Here is a 24169-nt window from a genome sequence, read left to right as displayed (position 1 = left end):
ATTCAGGATTCAAATCTCTTTTTCTAATGAAAGAAAGAGGAGAATGATAATGGATATAAAGCATGCTTCTAACAGGCTCTTCCTTTATTCAAGGACGGCTTGAGAAGGCTGTCAGGAAACGAATATGTGTTTACAAAGAGTAAGTTTTCATCTGTCTACTTGTTACCGTGACCTGCCTCCAGCCTATGCTATCCCCACTGTTGTGATTATTGTTCTGAGAGGTGTTACTTCCAGCTACTCTCATTTGAGTTTAAGCATCCATATGGTCTACATCTAAAACTAGTCCACTAATTAAAATTACTGCTCTGAGCATGGTTAGAATAAGAATTGTAAATCTCTATACATTTAAACAGAGTTAAACTGAATTATTTTTCTATTTGAGGGTCTTGAAGTTCAGTAACAAAAAAATCTTTTTTTTTTTTTTTTTTTTTTTTTTTTTTTTTTTTTTTTTTGAGATGAAGTCTCGCTCTGTCACCCAGGCTGGAGTGCAGTGGTGCCATCTTGGCTCACTGCAACCTCTGCCTTCCAGGTTCAAGCAATTCTCCTGCCTCAGCCTCCTGAGTACCTGGGATAACAGGCACGCATCACCATGTCCGGCTAATTTTTGTATTCTTTTTTAGTAGAGATAGGGTTTCACCATGTTGGTCAGGCTGGTCTCGAACTCATGACCTTGTGGTCCTCCTGCCTCAGCCTACCAAAATGCTAGGATTACAGGCCTGAGCCACTGCGCACAGCCCCAGAAAAATCTTGAAGTGAAAATTTTCCTACTTTAGGAAATACAAGACTTTTCTTTTTTCTTTTCTTTTTTGAGATAGAGTCTTGCTCTATTGTCCAGGGTAGAGTGCAGCAGCACGATCTTGGCTCACTGCAACCTCTGCCTGCTGGGTTCAAGCAATCCTCCTGCCTCAGCCTCCCGAGTGGCTGGGATTACAGGGACATGCCACCACATTTGGCTAATTTTTGTATTTTTAGTAGAAATGGGGTTTCACCATGTTGGCCAGGCTGGTCTTGAACTCCTGATCTCAAGGGATACGCCTGCCTCAGCCTGCCAAAGTACTGGGATTGCATGTGTGAGCCACCGAGCCCACCCCCTAAGACTTCGTAGCAGTAACCATGAAGATAATGACAGATACCCGGGCACTCAAGACTCCACAATTAACCAGCCTTCCCCAACCCATCTGTTTGCTCAGATGTGCACCAGAGCCACAGTCACCTGGCGATGCCAATAACCATCAATGATGTTCCCCCTTGTATCTCTCAATTACTTGATAATGAGGAGAGTTGGGACTTCAACATCTTTGAATTGGAAGCAGTTACACATAAAAGGTATGTGACTTCTCTGGCTGAAGGCAGAGCAGGATTGATGGCCACACTCAAACTCTCACATTTGGAAACTTTGAGGGAGATATGTTTTTGCCATGAGAGACCTCACAGGTTCTGCCTCTTGTGCCATGTTGGAGTAGCGGTGAATGAACAGAGACTGTGGCCTCGAGTGAGCTCCTTTGTGGAGGGTATTAGTAAGATGTGGGATCCGCCTGAGCATCCACAGGTCCCTCCTTTGTGCTAGTGAACCAAGAGTTCTACGAATCCTCAGCCTCAAACTTGTCTCAAAGCTCTACCCTACAGAATGGAATTGAGAGCACTGTAGATTTTTTTTTTTTTTTTTTTTAGCTGCTCCATCCTGTAGGCAGAGGAAAGATAACTAAAAGGACTTTTTCTACATGAGAAAGCTGTTTCTTCCCAGTGGCGTTGGTCTATAGGATATGAATGATTCTCACCTGTAATGTAAATAAGCAATGGGACTCTAAATGATAGAAGTTTGACGCCATCCAAGCTGTTCCTCTTGTCCTTAAGCTTAGTCACTTCTTTAGGGAGCATAAATAAAGTGCAAGGTTGGTGTGGAAGTAGAAATGAAGAGGGATTGCCAGTCTCATTTCTTGGTTACCAGAGCCACTGAGGGACCTAGGGCTTAGAGATCATCTAGAAATAATTCCATGAAGCATCTAGTTCCAAAGAGGTGGCTGGTGAGGCGGAGAGATCCTACCTCCTAATTTTTGGAGGTGATGCTTTTATACTCCTTTGTGTGTGAAGCTATCATCAGAAGAAAAATGCTTCCACCCTCCAGTAACATGGAAGAAAAGTTTCTGGGCCAGTGAATACAATGAACTAGGGTGGGTTTTCCTATTTTTCAGGCCGTTGGTTTACCTGGGCTTAAAGGTTTTCTCTCGGTTTGGAGTATGTGAATTTTTAAACTGTTCTGAAACCACTCTTCGGGCCTGGTTCCAAGTGATCGAAGCCAACTACCACTCTTCCAACGCCTACCACAACTCCACCCATGCTGCCGACGTATTGCACGCCACCGCTTTCTTCCTTGGAAAGGAAAGAGTAAAGGTAGGGTTTTGATAGCATGACCTAGTTACCTGCCTCGATTGGAGAGCCAAGAACTTAATCTTAGGAAATACATTAGGCAAACAGCTATTTTGCAATTAACTTGACAGCTTTAAAAAAAAAATTATTTTTTTGTTACCAAATTGACCAGTCGCTTTGCTGTTATAAAGACATGGACCTTTCTGCTAGCCCTCCCCTCCTCCAAAAACTAAAAATAATAATTTTTGTCACTATAGAGCCTCCTTTATATGCATGGCAGATCATGAACCCATTCTCCAAATGTTTACTAGGAACTGTGTTTGTGGGTTGCAGGACAGAACTTAATTGTAACAGCAAATGGTTACTAGATCTATAGATTAAATTTTAGTATCAGGACTTGGCCATTGGTAGATTACAATCCCCCTATTAATCATAGACATTCTGCATTCTACACTGATTTACATACATAGATGTTTGTATTTTGTGTGTGACTGTGTATATCTGCATATTAATGACTTTTGCATAATTTTGAAAGAGTTCCTTATCCCTTAGTCCTGGAGTTCAACACTGTCATGTACCACTGCTGATCTGTAGGGCAGTCCTAGGAACGCCCTGCTCTTTACATAAGGGCAGCCCTATTTATAACTAACTGGCAAGAGATCACCATCTCTCCTCCTCCCCAGCTACCATCACTTGCACACCAAAGCTTATAAATTCTTTTGCTACAACTAGACGTAAAACTTAAAGTTTAGATACCCCTGGGAGAAGTGCCATATCGAGACTGACATTCACATCAATCTGTAAATGCCTGACATTAGATCATTTTCTTAGAACAGGTGTTAATGAAGGATTAAGATCATAGGTACTTAAGAGCTATAGTGAGACTGGAAGAAGCAGAAATGGCATGAAAATAGGAAGTGGGCTGTGATGTTTTCTTCTCAGTTTTGCCAAAGGCATCCTGATCTTCACTTTGATCAGCAAGAAAACAATGGGACCCAAGAATGATGCTTTTGTGGGTTTTGTTGTTGTTTTTTGTTTGTTTTTGAGACAGAGTCTGGCTCTGTTGCCAGGCTGGAGTGCAATGGCGTGATCTCAGCTCACTGTAACCTCCGCCTCCCAGCTTCAAGCGATTTTCCTGCCTCAGCTTCCCAAGTAGCGGAGACTACAGGCCTGCGTCACCACACCCAGCTAATTTTTGTATTTTTAGTAGAGACAGGGTGCCACCATGTTGGTCAGGATGGTCTCTATCTCTTGACCTCATGATCCGCCTGCCTCGGCCTCCCAAAGTTGTGGGATTACAGGTGTGAGCCACCGTGCCTGGCCAGAATGATGCTTTTGAAGAATTTTGTCTTCTACTTTTAAAAAAACTAATAGTGATATCTTCTACTTTTAAGAAACTAATAGTTTCTATAACAGCTTTCTTTGAGGAGTAAAAACACCTTGGATTCCTACTACAGGTTCATGCTTCTCTTTTTTGTACCACGATATTTCACAGCTGAAGCCACATGCTACCAGTTGAGATCAGCACCCAGCTCATTAATGCCAAGACCAAGGCGATCAGTAGCCTCTGCAATCTTGAGTTAGAGGTGAGCCTCACTCAAGCAGAACCACTTTAGGAAAATGCCGATTAAATCTTTGATAAATTAGGGAATGCTTAATAACTTGATCATATCTGCCTACCCTCCTCCAAAATATATTTCTTTAAGTTGTGAGTTCTGCTAGTGTATTTGGAATTTGATTAGATTTCTCAAATGACAGCAATAGAAACAAGCTTAAGATTAGACAGAATATGTTTACAATTCAAAACACATTTTCTCATGCTGGCAGCCCCTGCCAGAGAATCAGAAAATGTAGGGCTGCAAGGAGCCTTGGCGAACTGAGCTGGAAGAGGCTTCTGTGCTCAGAGGGTTACTATGATCACTGGTGAGTCCATAAAGATTTACTCCTGAGGCCTCTTCTACCAGATATGCCGGCCTGGACAAAGAGGGTCAGAAAGCATTTTCTTACCTGTTCTTTGTGTCATTTTCACTCCCAATTTCTTTGCGATAAGCTAAAATTCTTTTTTCCTCTTTTTCTTTTTTTCTTTTGAGATGGAGTCTTGCTTTGTCACCCAGTTTGGAGTGCAATGGTGCCATCTTGTCTCACTGCAACCTCTGCCTCCCAGGTCCAAGTGATTATCCCACCTCAGCCTCCCAAGTAGCTGGGGTTACAGGTGCACACCACCACACCCAGCTAATTTTTTGTGTTTTTAGTAGAGTTGGGGTTTCACCATGTTGGTCAGGCTCTTCCGGAACTCCTGACTTCAGATAATCCACCTGCCTCGGCTTCTAAAATTGCTGGAATTACAAGCATGAGCCACCACGCCTGGCCAGGCTAAAACTCTTCATGTCACTATGACAAAGCATGCCCAACCCAGCTGTAGAGCTAGCATGCCTAGAGCTAACAGCCCCTTCAATTGGCAACAGACCCCATCCACTCTCAACGTTACCCAATTCCAGGGAACTATTGCAAGTGGAGAGGCCAGGAGAGCAAGCATACCTTTATTAGTATCTGGGCATACATGAATATTTATCCTGAGTAAGGAACTACTTGAAAGGAAGATCTAGAATGAAACCCTCCTGGCCTACGTTCCTCAGTGTGATCCAAATCTACTCCCAGTGGTTAAAGAAGGAAAAAAACTATGCAGAGGTAACTGTACCTCCATGGGATTTGAATTTTGCCAGTTGCAGGTTTGGTGAGGTTTTCTGCCACAGACATTTCCTCCCTGACACAGGGAGGGGCTTGCTTCTCTCCTCTGCTCCTGAACTAGCCCGTCTTCTTCCCAACCTCCCAGGCATTCTGGTCAGACAAGGCCTTGTTGGTGCCCACCAAAACTGCAGGACCCATTATTGATACCTTTGCAAAAGTCAGTGAGGGCATGGTTTAAGTGAGTGTTAGCTGGAAGGAAAGGCATGTTCCGTCTAGTGCTTTTTATGTTTTTACCCCAGTTACTTGAATCTATTTCATTGAAGAATTAAAAAATAAACAGGCCTGAGACTCCAAGCAGGATTGAACACACCATAGGGGCCCTAGCTGGAGGCCCAGGGTTTGGGCCCTGTGGGTTCTCACTGCTCAGGTACAGTCAGTGAAGGTGGAGCCCAGGTTGGGGCAGTCCCGGGTCCTGAGGTTGGAGATGGCTGAACGTGCCTGCAGGTGACTGTGGCCTCTCCCGAGCAGCAGTGGAATGGGCCCAGTTGTGTGTGCTTGCCCTGGGTGCACTGCAGAATCAGAGCTGAAAAGAGTAACTTCTGCTGTCGCTACTCAGGAGGCCTGTTGTGTTAACTGGGGTCAGCCCAGGGTTGCTCACCAGCTCCATGGGGTCAGCGTTTGGGAATGGAAATGGCTCCCTTCTTGGGGGGACAGAGCTTTCAGGGAAGCCCACTACAACGCTAAAGCAACACATGCACGTGCAGCCCCTTGGCTGTCAGGGTGCCCTCACAGGACCATGCTGAGCTGCAGGTTCGCCTTCCTCCCCTGAGCAGCAGCTCTCCTAGAGCAAATTTTGAGAATACCAAAAATATGACCTCTCATCTTGGGGATCACTTTCCCTCTCACTCGCTATTCCCCTTCAGCCATGACGATGTTCTTCACGTTTCCTGAACACACCTTTTTGGTTGGACTTTAGGAGCTTCATGTAGGCTGCTCTTTCTGCCTGGAATTCCCCTCTTGCTGCTTGTTGCCTGGACAATTCCTGCTTCTCCTTCAGCCTCCGCGTAAAAATCACCCCCTTTGAAGTGCACCCCTCTCTAGACTCATGTCATCTGATATGGTAGCCATCAGCCTCACATAGCTACTAAGTAAAGTTTAAAATGCAGTTCCTCAGTTACTGCTACATTTCAAGTGTCCAGTAGCTGCATGCAACTAGGGGTTACTCTGTCGGATAGTACAAATAGAACACGTTTCTTTCATCGCAAAAAATACATCGGACAGTGCTGCCTAAAGTAGACCAGGCCCCATGGTTCTACTTCCAAAGTATCTGCACTTTCCTTCTTGGCACATCTCACAGTAAGTTACTTCTATTTGTTTTAAAATGTATTTGTCTCTCTCCCTCTGTGCAGACTGTGCCGGTGTAAATCATCACTGCAGCGCTGGCACTCTGCGGTGATAATTGGTACCTAGAAGGCACTCAATAAATAATACATTCATAGTATAGCATCTCTTATATAACATAGCCCATCTGATAACTCCCTCCTAAAGCTGCAGTCTCAGAAAACACTTGTATCCCCACATGCTCCGGTTTGTGTTAATTACATAATGAGAGCTTTCGAAATAGGGTTTCCCTTTTTGCCTCTGCTGCCTGCTAGCTCAGAGCTGAATTTTGTTCCTAGCTGCAAGAGCCCCCTTAGCCTTAATTTTGCTGGCAGTCCTTCTTCTTTCCCTTGGTCGTCTTTTACTGCTCAGCTCTGGTCATTTCCCCATTGTGTGAATAATTTCCTTGTGTCTGAGCCATTTGCTACCAGCACACTCAAAATCTTTTCAGAAGTGGGCAAATTGGTTAATATTTGTGATCACAGGCCACTTTCTGCTATGGCAGTAATACCATACAGTGGGCAATTCAAAAGGCCTGTTGGGCCTCGTCCTGCAGGAGCATCTGCTGTAACTGTGGCTCAGATTTCCCAACAGGTAACAGCCGAGTAAAGCGATGCTGCATGTCCAACGCCGCCTCTCCACATCTAGGAAGTCAGAAGGCTCAGCAGGCTAAAAACATTCTGAAAATCCCAAATCCTCTGACCCAGCCCTCTGTACAGGCAGGGATGGATGCAGGTCTCCAAGATCCAGTGGGTAATGCTCAACTTTGCCTCCTCCTCATCCCAGGGAAGCCTCGATCAGCTGGATGAGGTGGCAGCCCTCATTGCCGCCACTGTCCACGACGTGGATCACCCGGGAAGGACCAACTCTTTCCTCTGCAATGCAGGCAGCGAGCTCGCTGTGCTCTATAACGACACTGCAGTTCTGGAGAGCCACCACACCGCCCTGGCCTTCCAGCTCACGGTCAAGGACACCAAGTGCAACATTTTCAAGAATATTGACAGGTTTGTTGTGCTTGGGCTCCTGGGCTCAAGTTTGTGAAGTGTAAGTGGGAAACTAGGTTTTCCCAAAGACTTGGCTTCCTCTTAGGGGAAAGGGAAAATAATAGCTGTCCCACTGTATCAGATGATAAAATAACCTTGCCCTTAACTTAATTTGACTTTTCAGACTGCCTTTACATTTTGAAATTTCATTTAGTCTTCAGTGAGTTCATAAAAATGTTTTATACACTGCAGAACACTATATAAATATTGACTGTATTATGAGAAAGTACAGCAGATATTTTTACCCTCCTATGAGGACATCCTGTCTTTTGTGGAACTCAAGGAAAATGATCCACCCACAGCTTTCCCCAGCTCAATATTCGGCCACTTAAAACACTCCCTCATGAGTAGGTCCCACAGAGAAGCAGGAGCATGAAGTGTCAGGCAGGTTCCCCTAGCCCTGCATTCTCCTCTGATGAGAGTGGGTTAAATATGAGCAGCTCCTCTTGCCTGCCAGCATCTTGCAGTCAGACTATGGGTGTTTCCCACACAGCACCAGCCAGGCTGGTGGACAGATGCTCGGGAGGGTGCAGTGTACAGAGAACGCAGAGCTCACTTGAGCCTCCGGACCGCCGGTCTATGTGAGCCTGTCAGTTTCGTCTCCACAAAACAAATGGGAAAACATGGAGATGAGTTATTCCAGCTTTGGCTTCAGTTTCATCAGTATCAAAGATGGGTTTTTTAACTTTTGCAGAAGGAATTCTTTTCCAATACCCAATTTTATTAAAGAGTCATTCTGGCTCTTGGGGTTAGAAAAGGGTGATAGAATTGGATGGTAATTTGGGGCAGGGTTGTTGCTTCATTCATTACAACTTCTAGCACTGCAGTCTAGAGAATGACTTATTAACAGGAAAATCTTCTAATACCATCACTGAAAGAGGCTGTGGCCATGCTGTGCAATGGGAATCACTATGTTTGCACAGAGTGCAGTGGGCCAGCTTATGTGGCTGCCGGGCCCGCCTGCCATTTTCTGCCACCTTACTGTTTTGATGTTCTCAAGGGAAGGGAGAGGGGAATCACCTTGTCAGATAAATGTCCACCATGAGATAGGTATCTCCTCTCTTTTTAAAAATACTCACAAATCACATAAGGAAGGGTCAGCCGTCACTGGGGAAAATGGAATAGCATCTGCATTTTGGGAGGATGAGCAGGTAAAACTCTTCTTGTGATCTGCACACATTACTTAACTCTGCCCCAGCTTCCTCCTAGGTTGCAAGGAGTGTAGTGAAATGGTGGCAGGATAGTTATAATTCGAGACACACTGTGAACAAGCCCCTTTGTCTTCTGGTTATTTTAGGAACCATTATCGAACGCTGCGCCAGGCTATTATTGACATGGTTTTGGCAACAGAGATGACAAAACACTTTGAACATGTGAATAAGTTTGTGAACAGCATCAACAAGCCAATGGCAGCTGAGGTGAGCACTGCTTTCCATGCCATAAGGCACACGCACGCACATTTCCATGAGAGCCTGTTCTGGCCCCGAAGCATTTTCTCTCTCACTCAAATGCAAGGTGGTTATTTGCTTGGGGTTGGTAAAGGGCTGAAAGGACTGGCCACTTGTTTTTCTTGAGGATGAGAATAAACTGTGCCCACAGCAACTCAGCTCCTTGGAAGAAAGGCCCTGAGAAAAAGCCAGTACTGACCAAAAAAGCTAGGCCCAAAGAATATGATGGAAGGAGCCGTAGATGAGCAGAGTCGGCATAAATGGTGGCATTTTAAAGAATCCAATGCCTTTATCTCTCAGTTCGATGAGCTCTTGGGAAACCTCAAAGTTGGAGAGTGTTTTAAAGAACAAAGAATGTTCCTGATTCACATTAAAAGCATACCAGTAGCTGAAGTCTATCATAAGACCGGGAGTCACTGGAAAGCAGAAGCATTTGTTGTAAAACCTACTCATGCCTTAAGGTCCTTACCAATTTGAATTTTAAGAACATGAAACAGAAGGTTCACACCTAGTAAGATCCACTGTTCTCTGAACTCACAAAGCTGTTAATAACTCCATAGAGGTAGAAAAGCTTTCTGCTCATTCCTGTTAAGCAGAAGAGGTTGACAAAGTGGATGGATAGTAAATGATCATCTTGAGTAACTAGATCAGTAAGGAGACTATCTGTGTAGGACCCATCCCATGGCCAGTCTGGATGAAGGGACAGTGTCTACCTCACCTATTAACCCCTTTCCCCAGGGATTCCACAGCACATCAGAGTCCTCTACTTCAACAGAAGAGTTATGGGAGCAAGGATCTGGGGATTTAGAGAAGGAAAAGTATGCAGAATCACAGAACTTAAAACCGGGAAGGTCATCCGTCTATGTAAGCCCCCAACTCTGCATTGAAATTTACTATTAACTGCAGTGTTTATAGTAAAGAGTATTACTTTGATAAGTAATCAAAAACCTCCAGAACATATTCTGCCCGTTGATAGTCTAATAAATAGGTCCAGTCTTAAACCCCCAAATGTCATGCGGTCTCTTGGCTTGGCAGAGCTCTGGAGACCTAATTGTTTTCCCACAGTCAATTTGATGGTGACTTTAAAAGTGGAGAATAACAATCTTCCAAGTTCTATGTAAGTGGCCTGTGATTGCATCTATGTGCACCAACTCATGTCCTGGCCACATGGCTGGGGACACTGATAGCACCACTAGGTCTGGACCAGGGTGTGGGACAGTCTTTCTAAACGTGGCTGAACACACCTGCTCCTGACCACTTTCTACTCCAAGGACCCCACACCTACCTGGCTCACCTACCAGCCAGTCAGAAGAACAGCCAAGAAAGCATGAGTGGACACATGCTTTAGGGAGAACCAAAGTGTGAGGGAGTGTGGGGGAGTTGAGGGTGGGACAGGTCAGAGGAGGGAGGGAGCTGGTAGGCATAAGTAGTAGAAATAAATCAAGAAATTGAAGGGTCACATGTATGTGCCACTGCCCTACTTTAAATAGATTAAAATAGATAAAACCTCTGCTGTTACACATGAAGAAAAACAAAGCAAAACAAAAAACGGAAGAAATTCCTTGTAAGATTACATATCAAATTGCTCAAAATAAAAAAACTACTATAGCAGTTACCTCTGGGGAAGAAAATGGATGTGAGGGGTAGATGGGTAGTGACAGGAACTTTGAAACTCTGTGTGTTTGTATTGCTGAGTGTCTTTAAAGCTCGACCAGTATATTCTTTAAAAGAATCTATCAGTATATTTTATATAGAATTTTAAAAAGGAAAAGCAGCCTTTGCGGAGTCCCAGTCTCACCTCTGTGCTCGGTGATCATCACTGAATGCCTGGTGAGTTAGTCCTTGTGGTCTTCCCCATTATCTTGAACCAACCCTGACCTGACCCCTCTGTTTTCCAGATTGAGGGCAGCGACTGTGAATGCAACCCTGCTGGGAAGAACTTCCCTGAAAACCAAATCCTGATCAAACGCATGATGATTAAGTGTGCTGACGTGGCCAACCCATGCCGCCCCTTGGACCTGTGCATTGAGTGGGCTGGGAGGATCTCTGAGGAGTATTTTGCACAGGTGCGCCATCTTTCCAGTTCCCTCTGGGGGATGGGCCCCAGGTCATGGAACTCCTGGGGAATTCTCCAGCTGAGTAACTTTTTACCAGTTAGTTATCCACTCCTCCCTGCTACTCCAAGCAGCTCACCCTTCTGCCTGGAGTAGACTTCTGTTTCCCTCAGGAACTGACTGATGTGGCTGGTCACTAAAAAAGTCTCTCTAGAAGAGGGATAAATTGAGCCTTTGGGAGTAACTTTTTATCCTCAAATTGTTGGATCCAGAACTTCCACAAAAATTGAGAAATCTTCATTCATTCACTAGGTTATTCCTGGGCGTCTCCATGGTGCATTATGGGAACACAGGGATCCGTGAAGACATCACGGCCACGGGGAGTTCCCAGCCCAGTGGGGGAGAGATGTAGATAGGTCCACATGTTGGTAAAAAACAAAGCATGTCTTAAGGAAGTTTATGTTAAGTGCTACAGGAGTTCAGAGAGCCTTTTTTTTTTTTTTTTTTTCTAGATAAAACAGGGGCTACAGAAATGTGGAAATAGGAAAAGACTCTGGAAGGACAAAGCATTCTGAGTAAAATTAAGAAGGGGAGGGAAAATAGAATTTTTACATAAAGACCAATGTGCAGTTCACTTTAACTGGCAGTGTAAAGAAGAGTTAAAGGAGATAAATCTGGAAAGAGGTAGACTGCAAGTGGACATCTGAAGCAGAGCCCTACTTCCCGAGGAAAGGCTCTAAGCACTGATGCGTGTGTGGGTGACAAAACAGCAGCCCCAAGTAGTGAATTTTGCGGGGCCTGCATGGCTGAACTGTACTATGGAGGCAGGATAAATGAGGGCAGGATAAGGAACAGATGGTGCCTAGGAGGACTGGGAAGGGGAGTGGCCAGCAGAGGACCCAGTAAGATTTAGGGGGTGCATGTGCAGGGCTGTTACAAGTTTGTTATAAGGGCATATTGCTGATGCTGATGAGCTGCTAATGATCCATGGCTCAAGTAGTGAACACAGTACCCAATAAGGAGTTTTTCAACCCTTGCCCCCTTCCTTCCCTTTTGAAGTCTCCAGTGTCTACTTTTCCAGTTTCTGCCACTGTGTGTACCCAGTGTTTAGCTCCCACTTTTAAGAAAGAATATGTGGTAATTGGTTTTCTGTTTCTACGTTACTTCACTTGGATAGAGCCGGAGGCTATTATCCTATGTTACTGCAAAGGACATGATTTCATTCTTTTTTTATGGCTGCATAGTATTCCATGGTTTATATGCACCACATATTCTTTATCCAGTCCACACATGATGGGCACCAAGGTTGATTCCATGTCTTTTGTGAATTGTGCTGCAATAAACATACAAGTACAGGTATCTCTTTGGTAGAATGGTTTACTTTTGGTGGGGGTGGGGTATATACCCAGTAATGAGACTTCTAGGTTGAATGGCAATTTCTATTTTTGGTTCTTTGAGAAATCTCCTAATGGCTTTCCACAGGGGCTAGTTGAACTAATTTATATTCTCAGCAACAGTGTATAAGCATTCTCTTTTCTCCACAACCTTGCCAACATCTCTTATTTTCTGACTTTTTAATAATAGCCATTCTGACTAGTGTGAGATGGTATTGTGGTTTTGATTCGCATGTCTGAGTAGTGATGCTGGACCTTTTTTTTATTTTTTGGAGATGGAGTCTCACTCTGTTGCCCAGGATGGAGTGCAGTGGTGTGATCTTGGTTCACTGCAACCTCTGCCTCCTGGGTTCAAGCAATTCTCCTGCCTCACCCTCCCAAGTAGCTGGGACTACAGGTACACGCCACCACACCTGGCTAGTTTTTTGTATTTTAGTAGAGATGGGGTTTCACGGTGTTGCCCAGGCTGGTCTTGAACTCCTGAGCACAGGCAATCCGCCCGCCTCGGCCTCCCAAAGTACTGGGATTACAGGTGTGAGCCACCATGCCCAGCCTGGACATTTTGGTTTGTGGCTGCTTATATCTTGTCTTTTGAGAAGAGTCTGTTCATGAAATCCAGTAAGTAAACTGCAGCTTTCTGGAAAGAGGGCGCTGAATTGAAGAAAAGTAGGACAGGTGGTTCTCAGCTTTCCAGAGAGAAGAACAGGAAGGGGATGGGGAATCAAATGACTCCCTGGACACCAGTGGATATTTTAAGGCTGCTTGATCGACTGACCTGAAATGAGCCAAGCCAAAAGCTCTGCTCATCAGTGTGTTTCCCAGGACCCACAGAGAGAGGACCTGAAGTACTACTCCTAGTTATTCTCAGCACGAATGGAGAATGAAAAAAAATGTGCTTTTAAGTTTTTTGATGTAAGCTTCCTATTTAGGTATCCTTTTCCCAAAAAGGAATGTACTAATGTTCATACACCAGTGTGACCTAAAAATCAAAGTTACAAATGCAGCCTTTGAGCTGGCCTCTGGCTCAATACACCACCAGGAAATGCAGATCTTAATATTCAGCTCAATGAATGATGGACTTATTTAATGTGCATAATACTCAGATTTCCACACACCTCAAAAGCTGCATGGCTAATAACCAAATCTGAACAATCATAGTTTGACTGTCATTCTTTAGAGTAAAAGATAATGCTCCATGGAAAAAAGGAGCTGGTTCAGATCAATTCAAGTGCATAAGTGTTTTTCCACAGACGATCAGCAGCCCCTGGTATGCAGTGCAAGTGCGCGTACTTCCCATCTCATCATATTAATCACACAGAATACTAGAGATACGTACTCAAAGGTCAAGATTTTATACAATTAATAACTGCTTCAAAGAAGTCACTGTTAGGTAAACTTGGTTTTTTGTTGTTTTGTTTTGAGACAAGGTCTCACTCTTCACCCATGCTACAGTATAGTGGCACAGTACTGGCTCACTGCAGCTTCAAACTCCCAGCCTCAAACAATCCTCCTGCCTTGACCTCCCAAATCACTGGGATTACAGGCATGAGCCACTGTTCCCAGCCTGAAACTTTTTTTTTTTTTTTTTTTTTTTTTGAGACAGAGTCTCACTCTGTTGCCCAGGCTGGAGTGCAGTGGCACAATCTTAGCTCACTGCAACCTCCACCTCCCGGGATCAAGCACTTCTCTGCCTGAGCCTCCCCAGTAGCTGGGATTACAGGTGCCTGCCACCACACCCAGCTAATTTTTTATTTTTAGTAGAGATGGGGTTTCACCATCTTGGCCATGCTGGTCTTGAACTCGTAATCTTGTGATCCACCTGTCTTGGTCCCACAAAGTGCTGGGATTAGAGGCATAAGCCACCATGCCCAGCTGAAGCTTTTAAAGTATAAACATGTGGCAGCAAATAGTACAATGACTATGGCTATTAATATAGTTTGATGCTACTTCGTTGAGTCATGCTAAGGCATTAGCAGTTTTTCCCACTATTGCTTCTTCTCAGTGTAAATATCAGTTTTGGTATAAGAATTCGTGTTTGTATGACTTTGAAAATAGCTTTTACTTTGCAATAATAAAAGCAGATCACAGAAAAGGAGCTAACTACCCTGAGATCATTTTGTCAGGAGATGGTATGGTATCGCATAGAAAGTAAGAGGCTTGGAGCTGGGCACAGTGACTCATGCCTATAATCTCAGCACTTTGGGAGGCCAAGGCAGGCAGATTACCTGAGGTCAAGGGTTCAAGACCAGCCTGGCCAATATGGTGAAACCTCATCTCTACTAAAGATACAAAAATTAGCTGGGTTTGGTGGCAGGTGCCTGTAATCCCAGCTACTCAGGAAGCTGAGACAGGAGAATCACTTGAACCCAGGAGGCAGAGGTTTCAGTGAATGGAGATTGCACCACTGCACTGCAGCCTGGCAACAAAGTGAGACTCCATCTCAAAAATAAAAACAAAGTCAGAGGCTTGAGAGTGGGAAGGCCTGAGTGCAGTCACTGTAGCTCAGCTGACTTAAGTCTGAGGACCTTGCTGAGCCTATTTCTTCATTGAGAAAACTGGATAATGACCCATTTTGACAGGGTTGTTCTGAGAAACTGGATATTACCATGAAAGTGTTTCACATTTCCTACAGCCCTCTGTGGTGGTGTTTTTTTCTTACAGACTGATGAAGAGAAGAGACAGGGGCTCCCTGTGGTGATGCCAGTGTTTGACCGGAATACCTGTAGCATCCCCAAGTCTCAGATATCTTTCATTGACTACTTCATAACAGACATGTTTGATGCATGGGATGGTAAGATAGTTACTGCTTTGTCACCCACAAAGAACATTTTATTATACTTTGATTATCTTTAATGACATAGGCTGGGCCTAAATGTAAACAAAATACACTTTTTTAAAAAAATGTGGCTGTCAGCTTTTTGTGGCTGAGTGGGGTGGGGTGCATTCTTTGCAACCCCAGCACCTGGCTCAGAACCTTATGTGCAGAAGACTTGATGGATGTTTGATAACTGGATAAGCGAGTCTTTCCCTCTTTAAAGGACATGTTGCTGAAGCTTACTGCAGTTTTATTCTATCATTGGAGGAAACTCTGGAAAGAATGCAAAATGTAATTACTCTGAATCACAGGTTCTTTTGATAATGTCACTGATAAGCAGCTTTTCAAAAAGGACCTGTATTTCAGAAACTAGTGTTTAATGACTTGTCCTTACAGTCTAAGGCCTCACCCAGGGTACCGCTCCTCTAATTCCGATCCCAAACTTGCCCCAGATAGCCCCCTGCTTACAAATGCTCCCAGGGTCTAACTTAACAGGTTTCTTTCGATTCTCTTCTGTCCTTGCAGCCTTTGCACATCTGCCAGCCCTGATGCAACATCTGGCTGACAACTACAAACACTGGAAGACACTAGATGACCTAAAGTGCAAAAGTCTGAGGCTTCCATCTGACAGCTAAAGCCAAGCCACAGAAGGGGCCTCTTGACGTACAAAGGACACTGTGAATCACAGTAGTGTAAATAAGAGGCTTTCCTTTCTAATGACAATGACAGGTACTGGTGAAGGAGCTAATGTTTAATATTTGACCTTGAATCATTCAAGTCCCCAAATTTCATTTTAGAAAGTTATAGTCCATGAAGAAAAATACACATTCGTTTGAACACTTAATGACAGAACAAATTGGCAAACTCCTGTGCTCCGCTGTCATCCTGTGTACCCTTGTCAATCCATGGAGCTGATTCACCGTAACTAGCGGGCCACAGGAAGCAAAGCCTTGGTGTCTGTGAGCTCATCCCCCAGGATGGTGACTAAGTAGCTTGGCTAGTGCTCAGCTCATCCCTTCCCATAAAAGTCATGTTTGCTGTTTAGCTTGACTATCTTCCTCAAGAGCATCGATCTGAAGGAGTCGTAAGAAGTTTATCTGAACAGATGCATCTAAGAAAAAAACTACATAAAATAAGTGAAACTAGGACCAAATTACAGATCAACTAGTTAGCTTCACAGCCTCTATGGCTACATGGTTCTTCTTGCTAATGGTGTGACACCCAGGTTAGAAAGCAGTCTTGGCTGGTGGGTGCCCTCTCTAGACTGGTATCAGCAGCCTGTTTACCCACTTTCCTGTAAAAGGGGTTCATCTGAACAAAAAGCCATCTATGATGAGGGGAAAAAGTGGCATGTCATCATTTTAGGCTCACAGAGGCAGCCATGAGGCACTCTACCAAGTATTATATAAAAGCCATTAAATCTGAATGCCCTTGGACAAGGTTTTTTTTTTTTTTTAAAGTTTATATAAATGTTTAAAATTTTTATTAAAATCCAAATTTTCTGGGTGTAAGCCCATGGAGTATGTTGTGCCATGCACCACATATACAGTATTTTGGGAGGGGATGGGGAAGTTTCAAGGTTCAGATATTTTTAACCAATCTATATTTGAAATCATGCCATTTGCTTTAACAATGTTAAAATTGTGTGGTGTAAATATATCAGAAAATAGGCATATGGGGAGGCAGTAAATACTATTTTAAGCTATTAATTGTATGCTAAAAGCTTCTAAAGCACAAGTGCGTATTTTTATACTCCTCTTTTCACAACTTTCTGTGATCTACATAAAGTCAGACTTGAGATTTTCCTTTCTTTTACCAGCTGATCCTTCTTTATGTATTATAAATATTAGACTCCGTAAACAAACTTAGTTTTTCTTTCTCTGTACTTCATGCTGCATTTTTAAAAGGTATAAACAGAGACTGAATTAATTGAATCAGTAGTTACTTTTTTTCCAATACAAATTGGAATGCAGAATACTTGGAACTTGTACATGGGGAAAAAAATGACTTATCACTACATAATGTGCCAATGTTTTTTTCTATGTTTTGTACCAAAAATGGAAAAATAGGACAATTCCATGCAAAGAAATGTATCTAAATTATTTTTGTTAGATGATAAGAGAACTTGCTTGGTCAGGACAGCAGCCAGCTTTGTATTGTAATGCTATATTATGTAAATGTGATGAAAATGTTTTTGTGAAGTACTTGTAACTAAATTCCTACAGCCATTTTTCATTCCCAGCAGCTGTTTTTATTTTACCTTTGGCCTAAACTTTTCATAATTTCAAATTTGGGGTTTAGTGTCCTTTATTTCATGAGTCACACGCTTTGTTTTCAGAGCACATTAAAATCAGGAGGCCAGAATCCCATATGAAGGAGCTAGCTAACTTGCCTAGGCTTCAGAAGCTTGCTTGAGGCAAGGACAGTCTTTTTCTGATCATCTCACTATCAGTTCTATTGGGTAAGTAACATTTATCAGCTATCTGACATCTTCTTACTAAGTGTTATGTCAAGTTTCATGTTAAATTAAAACTTATTAGTAATGTGTGAATGTTTAAAAATGCTTTAAGAGAGCTAGGTACTAAAGCTTCAGCAATTTTTGCTCTTTACCAGTGTAATCGACAGTATAATCTTCTGAGCTGCAAACTAGTATATTCTTCCACGTAGTCAACTTGTTAGAAATACAGGCTTTCAGATGGTATGTGTATCAGATAGTTTATATTATATAAACAGTTATAACTGCCTCTTACATGGAGTTGTTTACTTAAACGTCATGTATTGAGGGGGGCTGTATTAGGAAAATGCAACTCTAATTATTTCCATGACTACTAAAGAGAAGGAAGCTAGTTATAAAACATTGTTGGACCAGAAAGACCCTATAATTTCCTAAGATCATTATTTATTTCTAATTTAAGATTTTAAAATTGACTTGCCCTCCGAGTCAGGAGTAACTAGCCTTCAGGGCAAAAAAGCCCATCAGTTCACTCAGAACCTATCTGGCTTCAGAGCGAGAAAGAGGAGGGATGACCCTGTGCTCTTGTTCTATGTGAATACAGCCAGAGACTGAGGTAACAAACATATTTTTAAATAAAAATGACAAAGCATTTGTACACATTGTAACACTACACAGTGTTACTTCTGCTGTTGCAAGTATCTTAAGTGTTGAAAGCTAAACTTGGGAAATGGAGAAAATGTAATACACATTGATCTATTATTCTAAATTGAAAGTCCAACTTTTAGCAGCAGTCTGCATGCAACTACTGAACACCATCAGATTTGAGTTCCTACCAGAATCTCCCATCATGCTGTTATCCCCTCTCTGACCTTAGAGCAGGCATGAAAACAAAAGCAATCTAGCTCCTAGGGTTGGAGACTGCCCTCTAGACATAGTTGTTTTTCTTGGCAGAAAATTAGAATACAAGGATACCTCATCTTATTGCATTCTGCTTCATTGTGCTTCAAAGATACTGCCTTTTCTACAAATTGATGGCTTGTGGCCACCCTGCATAGAGCAACTCTATTGGCACATTTTTTCCAACATGGGCTCACTTTGTGTCTATGTCACATGTTGGTAATTCTCACAGTATTTATTTCAAACATTTTTATTCTTTTATCTGTCATGGTGGGCTATGATCAGTGATGTTTTTAACTATAATTGTTTTAGGGTACTGCAAACCATGCCCATATAAGACAGTGAACTTAAGTGATAAATGTTGTGTATATTTTAACTGTTCAACCAACTAGCAGTTTCTAATCTCTCCCTCTTCTTGTACCTCCCTATTCGCTGAGACAGAACTATATTTAAATTCAGCCAATTAATAACCTATACTAGCTTCTAAGTGTGCAAGTATAAAAGAAAGAGTCACATGTCTCTCAATTTAAATTAAAAGCTACAGCGAATTAAGCTTATTGAGGAAGACTTTCAAGGCCTTGAAAGCCCAGGCAGGTCAAAAGCCATGCCTCTTACACCAGTTAGCCAAGTTATGTAAAGGAAGACTTCTTGAAAGTGTTACTCCAGTAAACATGCAAATAAGAGTGAAACAGCCTTATTGCTAATGTGGAGAAAGTTTGAGTGGTCTATATAAAAGATCAAACCAGTCACAACATTCCCTTAGGCCAAAGCCTAATTATTTGAAGACTGAGAGGTGAGGAACCTACAGTAGAAAAGCTGGAAGCAAGCAGAGGTTGGTTGACGCAGAAGCTATCTATCTCTGTAACATCAAAGTGCAAGGGGTAACAGCAGGAAGTTATCCAGAAGGTGACTACACTAAGCTACTGAGTTTGTGAAGATGAAATGGCCTTCTCTTGGAAGAAGATGTCATCTAGGACTTTCATAGAGAGGAGAAATTCAATGCCTGCAAATGTAGCTGGTGCCTTTAAACTGAAGTCAGTGTTTATTTACCAGTCTAAACACCTTAAGGACCTTAAGAATTGTTAAATCTACTCTGCCCATGCTCTAGAAGTGGCACAACAAAGCCTGTATGACAGCACGTCTGTTTATAGCATGGTTTATTGAATATTTTAAGCCTATGGTTGAGACCGACTACTCAAATTTCTTTACAAATATTGCTCATTGACAATGCACCTGGTCACCTAAGAGCTCTGATGGATGTACAAGGAGGTTCATGTTTTCTTGCCTGCTACCACAATGTCCATGCTGTAATCCATGGGTCAAGGAGTCACTTGACTTTTAAGTCTAATTTAAGAAATACATTTCATAAGGCTGTAGCTGCCATAACTCGTGATTCCTCTGATGGGTCTGGGCAAAGTCAACTGAAAACCTTCTGGGAAGGATTTATCATTCTAGATACCACTAAGAAGATTCTGATTCATGGGAGGTGGTCAAAATTTCAATATTAAAAGGAATCTGGAAGAAGGGGGAGCCTGAAGATGTGACTGAAATGCTGTAATCTCATGAGCAAACTTTAATAGATGAGAAGTTGCTTAAGAATGTGTAAAGAAAGTGGTTTCTGGAAACAGTCATTCCATAGTGAAAATGCTGTAAACACAGTTGAAATGACAACAAAGGATTTAGAATATTCTATAAACTTAGTTGATAAAGCAGCATCAGGGTTTTAGATGACACACTAATTTTGAAAAAAGTTCTACTGTGGGTAAAATGCTACTAAATAGTGTTACATGTTAGAGATATCTTTTGTAAAAGGAAGTAGATTGATGTGGAAAATTTGATCACTGTCTTATTTAAAGGAAATGCCACAGCCACCCAACCTTCAGCAACCACTAGCAAAGAGTATGACTCACTGAAGGCTTAGATGATTGTTAGCATTTTTTAGCAATAAAGTATTCTCAAAGTATGTACATTTTTTAGAAATGTAAGACTACAATATAAACATAATTTTTGTAGACACTGGGAAACCAAAAACTAGATGTGACTCAATATATTGTAATACTTGCTTTTTTGATGTGGTCTGACACTTAACCTGTAATATCTCCAAGGTATGCTTGTATAATGATAGAAGGAATTTGCTGTGGTACTATAGTACCGTTTGCTTCCAAAATTCATGTGTTTTTTTACCACTCCATTTTAATAGATTACTATCACAAAACATTAATCCAGAACAAGCTAGGAAGTAAAACAGTTAAAAATGTATGACTCTGTTTTATCATACAATTTTAAAAAACCACTTTACAAATATATGGGCTAATATAGAATTCCTAAAGAAAAAAAGCATGCAGTAATGGCAGGAAGTCTTCTGTTCTGTAATGGAGGTAGCTTAGTGATTTGTCCATAGAACTTTTCATGACTAAATGTTATTTGGATTTAAGGTAGTCATATAACCCTTTCTCTCATTCAATCTTCAATTCCTGCTGGTGACATTGGGTACTACAGAGTTCATTTTAAGGCCTTACCATAGTGGGCCTCACTTTCCTCATTTATAACATTATGCCATTGGTCTACCTAGATCAGGCGTCCCCAAACTTTTTACACAGGGGGCCAGTTTACTGTCCCTAAGACTGTTGGAGGGCCGCCACATACTGTGCTCCTCTCACTGACCACCAACGAAAGATGTGCCCCTTCCTGAAGTGCGGCGGGGGGGCCGGATAAATGGCCTCAGGGGGCCATAGTTTGGGGACGCCTGACCTAGATGATCTTAACTCTTCCCGTCTCTCACTGTAGGTGGGTGTGGAAGCAACTGTCAAACCTAAAACTAGCAAAAACTTATAAAGATTCCCTGTAGGATATATTTGTATAATGAACAAGTAAATCTGTAGAAGGTTTTCTGGAAAAATGATCAGTCCATTAACATCAGTAACACTGCCCTTTCTTTAATCAGTAGTTTAAGAATTTCAATCTTTAACGTGTAGACTACTTTCTAACTTTATTTTTTAGCACCAAAAGGAGAAAACATACTGTTATAAGGCTGGTTATAGTATCTCGATCGACACTGCAAACAACTACAGAAAGGAAGTCTGTCTCAAGCAGTTCGTGAGTCAGGGCACAGGTGTGCTCAGCTGCAGTCTCTGACTGTGCCTCTCAAATGATCTAGAGCTCATTTGTGGCATACCGGAGGGGAGGTGGTTGTTCTAGTACCAATCTAGCCCATGGCTGTTCAAGCCAGTTCACAATGGGGAAAAATATACCCTCATAAGATTCCTATCCATTTAAGTTCATACAGGTTTTAGTAGGTATAACTAAAAACCCTTTTTTAAACAAATTGGTACCAAAAAAAAAAAAAAAAAAAAAACTTGCAGTACTTACAGTATAGGTGGTTCATTTTTTTTGGCAGATTCAAGTTTGTGCTATAGAAGACGAATGTTACTAGAGACCAGAAAAAATTTGCAGGAGAAAGGCTATTTTTAAACTCATCACAAGAATTCTAAAGGAGCCCAAATAATAAAACTTTTAATAAATGCCACAACTATACTGTTACCTCTATTTGTACCTTTCACAAGGGTCTAGGTTCAAAATAAGCTCAAAACACAGCACTCACCACTTCAACAGCAGCTCAAAGTCAAATGGAAAACTTGTGATATATTCTTTGGAGGATGTACTAGGACCTGAGAAGTAACATGTTCCTGGTTGGTAGGTCCACAAAAAAGTTAAACTTAGAATTTTATGGACAAAATTTACAAATTTAAATGATGAATATGTTAATGGTTTTCAGAGTCGTACCTATATTTGATGTACAAGGTTCATACATGTGTACTTTTAATTCCTTAGACAGCAAGGTATAAGTCACCATTCTCCTCTAATTTTTGAAATAATCTTAAACTGCGCAATCCAGATTCTCGCTCTCCATTTTTCCACAAAATAATGAGATGATCAGCAGAGCATGTCACCAGTCCATGATCTTCAAAGTACAGAAACACCTGAAAAGAAAATTAAAACTGATGATAGGGGTCTCGAGAAGCAGCTAATACCACATTAACACATGTGCATGTGAGAGATACGTGCCTTAGAGACTCCTCTGGATCTGAGTGTAAAACTTCGTTTTTCAGTATTGGTAACAGTCACATACAAATAATATCTAATATTTTAATCAGAATTTTGTTAATATTGTTCAAATACAGAATAGCTACTTTGTAAAGTACACAAATTCCCATAGTTCTCCCAGATTTTACCATACTCTGATTTTTGAAGTATTGGTTTTAACCATTGTTTATGTACAAGGGCTATAGATAAAATGTCTGAATTCTCAATTTCCCAAGATAAACACTGGCTTCAGCTCTTTCCATAAAAGTAGATACTCAGTCAGTCCATAGGTATTGAGTGTCTGCACTAGGTTTATGGTCCCTACCCTCAAGAAGATTCTGAAAAAAACTGTAACTGAAACAAAAGTACCAATGAAAGATTATGTAATCAGGTACTAAATAATGCAGTACAGACTGTGACATACCACAGATATTCAGAAAAAGCTTCAATGTGAGAAAACTCCCCAAGAAGGGGAAGGGGCTTGCCCAGTGAAGGAGTAGGTCAGAAGCTAAGAACAGTAAGGGTGTTGACGAAAAGGCAGCATGGATGCTATAGGGTGAAGGGTTGTATAAGGGAAAAGATGAACCCATGAAAAAAGGATGAGGTCCTTGAAGAAAACGGTGAAATAAATTTTAAAAAACAGGGCATTGTGCCTCACGACTGTAATCTCAACACTGGGAGGCTGACACAGGCAAATCACCTGAGGTCAGGAGTTTGAGACCAGCCTGGCCAAGATGGTGAAACCCCATGTCTACTAAAAATACAAAAAATTAGCTGAGCATAGTCGCAGGCACCTGTAACCCCAGCTACTTGGGAGGCTAAGGTTGCAGTGAGCAGAGATCATGCCACTGCACTTCAGCCTGGGTAATAAGAGCACAATTCATCTCGGGGGGTGGGGGGGGTTTCTCTGAAATGACATACATTTCTGAAGACCATGGGAGAGCACTTCGCTGAGGATGCAAGAGTAAAGGGAGACAATATGGCAGCAGAATTCCTTGGGAAACTGGAAAACACAGAATTCGGTACAGAGGTAGGGAGGTTGAGCAAGGATGAAAATAGAAAAGCGGACCAGCCTGGCCAACATGGCAAACACCCTGTCTCTACTAAAATTATAAAAATTAGCTGGGCACCACCTGTAATCCCAGCTACCCAAGAGACTGAGGCAGGAGAATCGCTTAAACCCAGGAGATGGAAGGTGCAGTGAGCCAAGATTATGTCACTACACTCCAGCCTGGGCAATAGTGAGATTCTGTCTTGGAAAGGTTAGAAAAAAAAAAAAAAAAAGCAAAAACAAGAAATGAGGAAATTCAGTTGACAATGTAGAGATAGTCTAGATTTTATCAATGAAGCCAGAGATGCTTTTTAAAAATGTTCAGGGGTCAACACCTTTACTCAGGAAAATTCCTAAGAAGCTGACACTTTTATATAATGAGAAATGTGCCACATTCAAACACATTTTGAATGTGTTTTAGATGGGGTTTTCCCAACCATCTAAAAACCTTTTATATGAGTTTCTACTATTTATAAAATAAAGTCCAAACTCCT

General features: G+C 42.0%; 2 protein-coding genes across 15 annotated transcripts in view; one reads left to right on the top strand and one right to left on the bottom strand.

Moving 5' to 3' along the window:
* The window catches only part of PDE8B (phosphodiesterase 8B), a 371501-nt gene extending 354023 nt beyond the window's left edge, over positions 1-17478 (top strand). For 7 of the 14 annotated variants that reach the window (XM_074384536.1, XM_074384534.1, XM_074384551.1 and 4 more), the window contains 9 exons: positions 94-139; positions 1191-1326; positions 2193-2391; positions 7222-7439; positions 8776-8896; positions 9665-9790; positions 10825-10992; positions 15036-15165; positions 15715-17478. In XM_074384536.1, coding sequence (XP_074240637.1) covers positions 94-139; positions 1191-1326; positions 2193-2391; positions 7222-7439; positions 8776-8896; positions 9665-9790; positions 10825-10992; positions 15036-15165; positions 15715-15824 — 1254 coding nt within the window. In that variant the 3' untranslated portion in view covers positions 15825-17478. The remainder of the gene's footprint in view (positions 1-93; positions 140-1190; positions 1327-2192; positions 2392-7221; positions 7440-8775; positions 8897-9664; positions 9791-10824; positions 10993-15035; positions 15166-15714) is intronic. The other 7 variants (XM_074384558.1, XM_074384560.1, XM_039476166.2 and 4 more) reach the window with 1 other exon arrangement.
* Positions 17479-22038: 4560 nt separating this feature from the next.
* WDR41 (WD repeat domain 41) overlaps positions 22039-24169 on the bottom strand; it is a 57066-nt gene continuing 54935 nt past the window's right edge. The window contains exon 13 of the mRNA XM_010340988.2: positions 22039-22521. Coding sequence (XP_010339290.1) covers positions 22369-22521 — 153 coding nt within the window. The 3' untranslated portion in view covers positions 22039-22368. The remainder of the gene's footprint in view (positions 22522-24169) is intronic.

Source organism: Saimiri boliviensis, chromosome 1 (assembly GCF_048565385.1).
Source record: "Saimiri boliviensis isolate mSaiBol1 chromosome 1, mSaiBol1.pri, whole genome shotgun sequence".
Classification (NCBI taxonomy): domain Eukaryota; kingdom Metazoa; phylum Chordata; class Mammalia; order Primates; family Cebidae; genus Saimiri; species Saimiri boliviensis.
The sequence above is the reverse complement of the archived record's forward strand: the minus strand, read 5'-3'. Positions and strand labels throughout refer to the sequence as shown.